Source organism: Microchirus variegatus (genome assembly GCF_963457635.1).
Source record: "Microchirus variegatus genome assembly, chromosome: 16".
In the NCBI taxonomy this organism is placed as follows: Eukaryota; Metazoa; Chordata; class Actinopteri; order Pleuronectiformes; family Soleidae; genus Microchirus; species Microchirus variegatus.
This window is the reverse complement of record NC_139817.1, coordinates 2,644,946-2,656,272: the sequence shown is the minus strand read 5'-3', so window position 1 is coordinate 2,656,272 and position 11,327 is coordinate 2,644,946. Positions and strand designations below refer to the sequence as shown.

General features: G+C 42.3%; 1 protein-coding gene across 1 annotated transcript; it reads right to left on the bottom strand.

Moving 5' to 3' along the window:
* Nucleotides 1-233: 233 nt before the first annotated feature.
* On the bottom strand, nt 234-7,316 carry svopl (SVOP-like; the record flags this gene model as incomplete). The annotated part of the gene is made up of 15 exons (XM_083902847.1): nt 234-245; nt 337-450; nt 700-789; nt 890-971; nt 1,899-2,010; nt 2,106-2,302; nt 2,424-2,497; nt 3,362-3,490; nt 4,621-4,746; nt 4,851-4,914; nt 5,206-5,330; nt 6,382-6,453; nt 6,609-6,707; nt 6,977-7,068; nt 7,193-7,316. The coding sequence occupies 15 exons, from the start codon at nt 7,314-7,316 to the stop codon at nt 234-236; spliced, it is 1,512 nt and encodes a 503-aa protein (XP_083758973.1).
* Nucleotides 7,317-11,327: the final 4,011 nt, after the last annotated feature.

Sequence of the window (11,327 nt, the reverse complement as noted above, 5' to 3'; positions counted from 1 at the left end):
CGGGGGATAAAGTGAAAGAAGAACTAGCCTCTAGTTTAGAATATAGCGCTATTTAAACAAAGATTTATGAAAAAGTAAACCGCAGATAGCTGCGTTCTCTATTCTCATTAATAAATAAATTAACTAATTTCTATATGTATATAAAAAAAGAACTAATAAACACTTAATATTAATAACGTTCATTATGTTTGCACATGTGACCTGAACAATCGGTGAAGACGTCTCGTTTGGGGTCAAGATTTTTGCTGGGGGGGAAAAAAAATAAGGAAAGAAAATTAATGTTAAGGATTAAAAAAATAAAAATACAGTTTGTTCAAAGTGTAGAATGACACTCACCAGCAGGGCGCGCCCTTTAGTCTCTATCGGGAGTAGAAAGTTTCCCAGAGCGCAGATGACGCAGCTCACAGCGAACGGGCTGAGAGCCAGAATCACCGACTGAGACATCAGCACCTGAAGGCAACACGGCGTTACACACGGCAGACACCTGAACGCCTCGCAGTCAGTAACGTTTACATGCACGGTTTAATCAGGCTACGGTCGTAGTCCGACTAAGACGGTCAATAGAGTTGAAAGCGATTTCTTGGCCACATTCTTGGCTCAAGTTGAAAAACTTCAACTTGAGCCGCGTGTTTATCCGACTTTTGACGAAGTATGTAAACAAACCGAGCGCGAGAAAAACAAGTCCGACCGGACGCTCACCTGCGCGATAAACGGCGCGATCATTCCTCCGATACGACTGAACGACGTACAGAAGCCCATCCCCAGAGACCGAGCCACGGTCGGATACACCTGAGGAGGAACAGGAAAAACAACAAACGACAAACGTCCATCATCATCACCACCTGAGAATCCGAAAAACCAGTTCAGTAGAAAAGCGGCGTGGACGAACCTCTGCCGTGTAAATGTAGACCACGTTAAAGTTCATGGAAACCAGAGAGCGGAGGAGGAAGAGCAGCACGGTGAAGCCAAACCTGGAGAGAGGACGAAAAACAAGGTCCTCATAAACCTGGTCACAGTCAGACGACGCAAACATGGAGCAATACCACCAGAAATCAAGGGGGCGGTATAGAGTCAGTACTCTAATCAGTCAGGAAAACAGCCGAGAAGAGTCTTTAGTGACGCGGCTTGTTTAATTTGAGGGATTATCCGACAAAGCAAGTTGTCAAACGTCGCGGTGGACAAACGTAATCAATGGTACGACTAACATCAGTGGTCTTATAATCCACCGCCACGAAGTACGCTTGTGTTTCTGCGGGTAAAGCACAATAAAACACTCTCTAAAAATGGTCTCCACGGTCGTTGACGCCTGTAACTCGACACTGCCCTCTAGAGGACGTATTGCGTAACGTCCATACCGTAACGAGGTATGTCGGGCAGTGACGGAGATCACGTTTGGGACAGGTGGACGTAAAAATGTTGTACAAATGGGAATTTGAAGTCCTGATAAACAAGAACTTGGCTCATCTGAAGCTGGTCCTACACTCTTAGAAATAAGGGTTCCAAAAGGGTTCTTCTACAAGGGCCGAGGTTCTACCTGGAACCTGAAAACCCTTTCCCGAAGAAAGGGTTTTTCAAGGGTTCTTGGTAACAAGTAACTGGTGGTTCCAGTAAGAACTATTTTGATCCACAGAACCCTTTAAAACCCCTTTCCCGAATAAAGGGTTTTAAAAGGGTTCTTGGTGGAACCCTCCAAAAGGGTTCCAGGTGGAACCTTTATAAAAAGATTCTACATGGAGCCAAAAAGGGTTCTCCTATGAGGACAAGCCGAAGAACCTTATATGGTTCTACTTAGCATTTTTATTTCTAAGAGTGTACAACGGTCTGGACCTCATAAACCTGTACCAGACCAGGGTTTTTTTCCTAAAAGTGAAGTGGACCAAGCGGTCTGAAGTTCTCACATGGTGGTGCAGATGCTGATCAGCATGAACAAAATGGCCGCCATCAGCTGCACCACGGTCAGCGTCTTCCGGCGTCCGCACACGTTCAGCAGGCAGATGTTTAACGGGATCACTGAAGGGAAGGGAAGAGGGGGGGGGGGGGACGCAAATGTGAGACCTGAGCGAGACCAGAACCACGTCAGCGTCGGAAGACGGCGACCGACTCACGGGCGAACTCTCCGAGGCAGCTGATGAGCAGCGTCTGGTAGTCGGCGAAGGCGAAGGGGATGCAGTAGCACAGGCCGTCCTCGTGCAGGTGCTTCACCTGGTGGTCGCGGTCGGCGTCCGTCACGCACAGCAGGTTCTTCTCCAGCAGCTCCGAGCTGCCCAGCACCGAGCCGTAGTAAGAGAAGGACGCCACGAACCTGACGGGACGCAAAAAAAGGTCGGAGGCGAGGTTTTACGAAGACGTAAGAAAAGTGCGGGAAGTACAGTAAACAAAGTTAGCATGACTTTGCTATCGTGTATAAACAAACACAACATTACCATGTGTACCAGAGCAGCAGGGACGTTCGTCTGAGCGACGGACTGAGAAGTGTCCTCCAGCTGCCTCGAGATTCCTGAAACACAAACGCGGTTTCATGCGACTAATGCTGCCCTCTAGGGGAACTCGTGTGTCACAGACATAGACAAATAATGACACTACAGCTTATTTTAAGCTTTAATAGGCTACGTGGACAATGGAACTTCCGCCTAGCAACCGTGGCTTCCGGTAGGTCGCGTTGTCGTTGTGATTTACCGGAGATGCTAGTGAAGTGCTAGCACGTATAGACAATTTTATTCGTAAAAATTAGCGGACAAGGGAGACGGTTATCGTACCCTCACCATCCATTCGGTTCGCACACCTATGAACGTTTATCGTACTATTGTACCAAGACGATTTTACACAATAATGTCCAGTTGGCGTTCTCTCGTATTGGAAATCCGCTAATTATTTCGAAAATAAAATCGACTCTATGACTCTACTAGCGTCTCTGGGGAAATCGCAACGACAACACGACCTACTGGAAGCAGCCAAGCTCACCGGAAGCCACGGTTGCTAGGCGGAAGTTCCATTGTGCATGTAGCCTATTACCTATTAAAGGTTTAAATTCTTAAAATCAGCTAAATTAAGTTAAGAAAAACTAATTTTAAGTGAATATGTCTCAAGTTTTCAGGCTCATTAGAGTCTGAAAGTGGCTCTGGGTTCACATTTCTGTGAGTAACAACAGCACACTCTGCTGGTGAACACAGCTAACTGCAGCTGTTTGCACTGACTGACAAAAACACAGAGGAGCGGCCGATGATTTTATCGTCGTTAAAAGATTTCAGAAAAAAACGGAGGGAGAGTTGTCCTCGATCGACAGCACCGGTGAACATGTCGCCGTAAGCGTTTACCACGTCATGTGACCGCAAACCGTCTCCACAAATAAACAAACGCGTACCTCGGCCCCCTCCACGAGTCGTCCCGCGGGGAGCGGCACTCGGTTCATGTTTGCGATCCACTGCAGATCTTTCAGGGCCTCGTCCACTTTGCCCGCCGACACGTTGTAGCGAGCCGATTCTGGGATAAACTGAAACAAACAACCATCGATCAAATCAACACACACCTAAAACCAGGTCTTAAGCCCCAAAAAGTCCTTTAAACATGGATCAGACAAGGTTTCCACCCAACTGAACGGTACGTAATCTTTTGTGTTTCCATTTGGAATAGTCCTGGACCAAACCGTTCCATTTTTTCCGTACTTTTTTTGAAAAAAATTTTTTGGCCCAAAATAAAAAAATAAAATAAAAAGTCATACTATACTATGTCGTCCAAAATGTGACAAAAATGTCATACAGTGCTATGTCGTCCAAATTTTTTCGAGAAAAAAAAATGGTCCAAAATTTGAAAAAAAAACATACAAAACTATGTCGTCCAAAATTGTACAATTTTTAGAAAAAAAATTTTTTGGTCCAAAATTTGGAAAAAACGTCGTATTATACTATATTGTCCAAATTTTGAAATTTTTTTTGGAAAAAAAATTTTGGTCCAAAATTTGACATAAATGTCATACTATACTATGTCGTAAAAAAATTCGACAATTAAAACAAAAAAAAAAAAAATGGTCCAAAATTTGAAAAAAACACCATTCTATACTATGTCGTCCAAAATTTGAAAATTTTTTCGAAAAAAAATGTTTTGGTCCAAAATTTGGAAAAAACTTCATATTATACTATATTGTCCAAATGTTGAAAAAAATTTTGGAAAAAATTTTTTGGTCCAAAATTTGACAAAAATGTCATACTATACTATGTCGTAAAAAAATTTGACAATTAAAACAAACAAAAAAAAAATGGTCCAAAATTTTAAAAAAAACACCATACTATACTATGTCGTCCAATTTGACAATTTTTTTGAAAAAAATGTTTTGGCCTAAAATTAAAAAAAAAGAAAAAAAAAGTCATACTATACTAAATCGTCCGAAATGTGATAAAAATGTCACAGTACTATGTCGTCCAAAATTTTTTCGAGAAAAAAAATGGTCCAAAATTTGAGAAAAACATCATACAATACTATGTCGTCCAAAATTTGAATTTTTTTTCGAAAAATTTTTTTTTGGTCCAAAATTTGAAAAAGACGTCATACTATACTGTATTGTCCAAAATTTGAAAAAAAATTCAAAACATTTTTTTGGTCCAAAATAAAAAAAAAAACTCAGACCTTGAAGAGGAAGATGAGGAGGACGCTCGGGGCCACGGAGATCCGGATCATCCACCTCCAGCCCATGGTTGGCACCACCACCATCCCCAGGACGATGATGAGCATGGAGCCGATCATCCAGAAGATCTGACCCAAAGACAGAGAGCATGCTGGGAGATCTGCCGCACGTACGACATCATCACGACATCAGAGCAGCATCGCGACGTAAAGTAAAGTCAAGTCGGACTCACCGAGGCCAGAGGAAGAAGATAGGCGCGATATTTGGCTGGGATGAACTCTGTCTTCAACACGAATCTGAAAGGTTTATATTCATGTGTTATATATGATAAAGTATCACTGTATATAATGAGTGTTATTAAGTATATATGATAAATTAAATGTTATATAGAAACAGCTGGATCAGCTCCTGTGTTCCTGCAGTTCACAGTACACCTGTCGGAAGTGGGACTCCACAAGGCTATACCCTGGGCCCGCTACTGTTTACATTATACAACTATATCTTTTAATTACCGCTAAATATAGCTTCAGGAAAGAGTTCTGTGTGTATGTGTGTGTGTGTGTGTGTGTGAGTGTGTGACCTCTGACCCCTGTGACACTCCTGCGACCCCACAGCCCACCATGCTGCGCAGGAAGATGAACCAACCGTACGTCGGCGCAAAGGACGTGAGGAAAGAGAAGTAGGCGCTCCACACGAAGCCCCCGCACACAACCTGGTTACACACACACACACACACACACACACACACACACACACAGTAAAGTGTCAAGATACACACACATTGTTTTCTGGTTTCTTTGTTCCAAGAAACAAAGAAACCATTAACATCGAAATTTTTCAACATTTTATGGACAAAAGGATCGATATTAGCGACCGATCGCTCATACACACTGTTCATATACTCACATATATACATAAATACATACACGTATATATATATATATATACACGTAAATATATATACAATATATATATATATATACATACATATACATACAATATATATATATACATACATATACATACAATATATATATATACATACATATACATACAATATATATATATACATACATATACATACATACAATATATATATATATATACATACATATGGACAAAACGATCGTTATTAGCGATCGATCGCTAATACACACATATACTGTACATATATGCGCATATATACATACACGTATATACATACATATATACATACACGTATATATATATATACATACATATATACATACACGTATATATATATATACATACATATATACATACACGTATATATATATACATACATATATACATACACGTATATATATATATACATATATATATATACATATATATACACATACAAATATATATATACACATACAAATATATATGTACATACATATACATATACATACATACAAATATATATGTACATACATATACATATACATACATACAAATATATATATACATACATATACATACAATATATATATATACATGCATATGGACAAAACGATCGACATTAGCCATCGATCGCTAATACACACATGTACTATACATATACGCACATATATACATATATATATACACATAAATACATACACGTATATATATACACACACACATATATATATAAAGATTGATTGATACACAAAAGATTGATTGATATACACACACACATATACATACATACACACATATATGCATACAATATATATATATATATATATATATGCAGCGTGACAACAGCGTTTCACCTTCCAGCGTCCGTATCTGTCAGATACGTATCCTCCGAGAGCGCCGAAGAGCATGAAACCAAGAAACACCATCTGTGAGAGAACACACACACACACTCACGTTATCATCAAAAACCTATTTTAAAAAACCTCATGTTTCCTGGTGACACACCCTTACCCTAAACCAGACAAAACGTCCCCACAAAGGCAGGTTTTAAGGGGGGGGGGGGGGTTTTGTTGGACCTCACCGTGGAGACGAGGGCGACCTGCCAGTCACCCAGACGCCACTCGCAGCGGATCTCGGGCGAAACGACGGCCAGCAGCATGATCTCCATGGCCTCTATGATCTACACACAACAACAACAACACAAGCAGACGTATGAGCGCCATCACCTCATGGAGACCAAAACCTGGTCCTAATGAGGCAGAACCTCATTTGTGAGGGAGTTAGGAACTGTGGTTAAGCGTTAGCTGGGTGTGGTTAAGGTTAGGGATCAGTCTTTGTTTAACCAAAGCAGACTCCACAGCAGAATAGCTGTGCAAACACGTGTGTGTGTGTGTGCGTATGTGTGTGTGTGTGTGTGCGTATGTGTGTGTGTGAGAGAGAGGAACTCACATTTGAACTCCCCATGATGACGAAGAGCAGGACGTGAAACCGACCAAAGCCGATAGTTTCCACGGCGTCCTCCACCGTGTACGTGGGATCAGCTGAAGCACACACACACACACACGCACACACACACACACAGTCAAGTGCTGCTGCCACCTTGTGGCGAGCGACCGCGCCAAGAGGTTGTGATTATTCGCATCTACGCGGCACACGCAGACTCACCGTCGTCGCCGCCGCCGCCGCTGTGGTCCACCACGGCCTGCTTGTCGTCGGCGGGCCTCGGGTGCAGTTCCACCTCCTGCAGGTGGATGGCGCTCACCAGCTGCGTCTTCATGTTGTCGTTCATGGCGCCCTCTCGTCTTCTCATGTCGCCGGGCGTCTGCGGAGCGCGCGAACGCTGCGTTTGCGTGAAACTGAACCGCGTTCATCGGCAAATATCAACATCACAAAAGTTCATTATATGTATATATATATATACACACACGTGTATATACAGGTATATATATATTCACACACACGTGTATATATATATACTTATATATACACACACACGTGTATATATATATACTTATATATACACACACACGTGTATATACAAGTATATATATACACACACGTGTATATATACTTATATATACACACACACGTGTATATACAAGTATATATATTCACACACAGGTGTAAATATACTTATATATATATATATATATATATATATATATCACAAAAGTTCTATACATGTATATATATACATACACGTGTATATATATGTATATATATATACACACACACGTTTATATAAAAGTATATATATATACACACACACGTGTAAATATATACTTTTATATATATACTTATATATACATCTGTGTGTATATATATATATATATATATATATACACATACACACATTTATGTATATATATATATACATACATACACATCCTCACATTTATGTATAAATATACGCATACACACATTTATGTATATATACATACATATATACACATACACACATTTATATATATATATATATACATACATATATACACATACACACATTTATGTATATATATGCATACATATATACACATACATATACATACACACATACACATTAAACCCGCAGTAAAAATCTATTTAAATCATGTTGTTTTGGTGTCAGGTTAGTGAGTGGACAAACAAGGAAACTAAACCAAAACCCAAACCCATAAAAAAACTATTTAACTCTCTAAGCTGTTGTTTACCCACAGACTGCACGAGACTTGATTTGACTATTTTTTTAATAAAAAAACATCCTGAAGCAACGAGCACTTTGTTTGTATAAATGTGATTACACTGGAGACGGATCAACAAACAAGTTTTGACTGAAACTGGGGTTTAAATGAGGCCGATAAGTCACAGCCGAACACACCGGGAATCTCTGTCACGTCGCCCCTGAGCGAACGTCGACGTGTTCGGCTAAGTTTTTACGTCACGGAGCGTAGGAACCGTTAAATTGACCGAAAAGTGAACGGAGTTCGGTGGGGAGGAAGGCGGCTAGCCCCCCCCCCCCCCGGGGGTCTGCACGCGGACGCCGGAAATGCCGGAAACGTCCGAAATGACGTCGCGTGGCGGCGGGAACACAACGTCATGATATTAAAAAAAAAAAAACTCACCTGGTTAATGATTGAACTCGTCTGTTTTCATGGTCCGCGTTCACGTTTAACACTCGGTCCTCATCTGCTGCTTCCGCTGCTGCTTCCGCGATGGTGTTCACCTGCACAGGTAAACCAGGAAGTGTGTCGCCGGGGAGGAGGGGGGCGGGGCTTAGCGTCAAGCACGGATTGTCAGGGACATCAACAGAGGCGTTTGTTGACACAGTGAATAACATTCAATACAATAATACTTTTATATAGTTATATTTATGAATTCATGATAATAATATACGTTTCCCTTTGAGCACGAGACCAAACAACAGTGTAATAAATGACATATATTTATTCTTTTTTACTTATTAAGTCAAAACTTTAAACATTTTTTTTCTGGCATCAACGATCCTCCGTACAGACTCAAATTATTAAACATCAGATTTATGACAAACGTGAAAACGTTGGATCCGAGCGTTTTTTTTTCCGCGTTTTTGTCGCGCGCCGATTGGTCCAAAAAATGTCCCGTCGTGAGACACCCGGTGGACAGGTGATGCTGCTGGCAGTGTTCACGCGTCGCCGGTGTCCCACTGTCCACGCCGGGGGGACGGGGGTGTGGGGGGACTGCTGCTGCTGCACCTGGATCACACCTGGACCCTGGTTCTGACGTGGACTCGGTAAAGCTGCCAGTCGGGAGTGTTAGGAATGTTTCTGCAGGCGGGGCGCGCGGGCGTTTGGTTAGCGGCGAAACTGAGAGTTCGGAACGTCGCGATCGGGTGAGTCACTCCGGTCTGGACCTCGCGTTCTGTCACGAGTCGAACATCCGCCCCGCGACGGGTCACCGGTCACGTGACTGTCCGTCCGCTGGCTCGAACACAGAACATCGAGGAAAACACTGAGGAAAACGTTGAGGTTTTTTTTTTTTTAATTCTCCTCTCGCGCTTCCTTGAAAGTCCTTGAATTAGCACCATGTGATCCAGTGGGAGCGTGGCCACGCCCCCTACAGCGTGACCGACGGGCGCGCGGTCGCAAATCGGTTGCGCGTCGAGTCCAAAGTCGGAAGAGTTCGCAAATAAAACATCGTCTAAATATTCTTATCTATTCAACACATCACATCCACGTTCTTCTTACGTCGTCAAAAATATCGTAAAAAAAGACGGAGTGTGGGGGTTGTTTGGATGAAGGATGGTTTCATGGCACTGTGACATTAATCACTCAGCTCACTCTTCACTTCTATAAACGCTGTTGTTTTTTTTGTTTTGTTTTTTCTTTAAATATCTTCTTAGCAGCAGCATGCTAACACGGACAACACGAGCAGCTAATAGCCTCAGACGGAGTCGGACATGCTGGAGACGATAAACAAACCCTGTCGGAGCCTCGGACAGGAAAACAGCTGCGACGGGAAACAGTCAAACCAAACATGTTGTGCGCAACATCTATCACAGCCACCGGGGGGCACTGCTGTGTCAACTAATAGTGTCTGCTTGAGCGACCGTTTCCCGCCTTTTTCCCGCACCCGTCGTCTGACGGACTCGGCGTTCCGTCGCTGACCCGATGAGTGCGACAAATCGGTGACATAAAGCGCGATATATATATATACCGATGCGATTCTTTTTTCTTTCTCATTGCCACTGATACATAAACACGCAAAAGTGCGCAGCCACGCTAAGCGACATCTCTACGGAAGAAACAGAAGACGGCGGGAAAATCTACAGCCAACGCGAACACAAGAGGAAACAACCATCGAACGAACAGTAGTTTGGTCTTTTCTCGTTAAAATAAAGTTACTTTCGGATATAAGCGATAAAAATAAGTAACATCTCAATACTGCGATAATAACTCTGACATTAATATTGTGCTCATTGTATTCTATCTCTTTACATACAGTATATTTATATTCATTCTCATAGATATTTATATATACTTCTTCCTCTTTTTGTCCCTTTGCTTTTAGGAACTGAACGCCGCCACCTGCTGTCGACAGTGCAAAGACCTCATCAATGTGGTTTGTGAAAAGAGACCTGATTCCCATTGGCTGATGGAGGTGTGGAAGGCAACAGGTGGTTAGTGAGTAAAATGATGATGATGAGCATGAGGCTGATGGTTAGCACCACAGAAGTTCCAGAGGCACAATCCTGACCAGAACCCCCAGAGGGATGATCCAAATCAGGAATCCTGGAGGGATGATCCAAACCAGAGATTCAGGAGAGACTGTCCAAACCAGAGCTTCAGAAGATATGATTCACACTAGAAGGTTTAGGATGGACCATTACAGACCATCCACTCCAGGAGCTAAGCAGGAACCATCCACTCCAGGAGTCCAGGAAGGACCACTGACTCCAGAAGACCTAGGGGGGACCTTCAACTCCAGGAGACCAGGAGTGACACTTCCACTCTAGGAATCCAGAAGAGACATATCCATCCAGGACTACAGGAAGTAAATTCTGCTCCAGAACTCCATCAAGTGTGATTGACTCCAGAAGGTCTGGAGGGACCACCAACACCCCACATTCAGAAAGCATGACTCTAGGAGGGACATTCCAGTCTTGGAAGCACTTCAGTGGAAACGTGAAAAGCCCCACTCCTGTTCAATGAAAACGCTGATCTGAATATGACTGACAGAGAAAATGGGCAGACGGAACCCTGTAAAGTACCCGGGGGGGTCTTTCAGTTAAGAGACAGGCGAGTTAATTTTGGACTTAGTGACACAGATGTAGATCTGCTCGAAT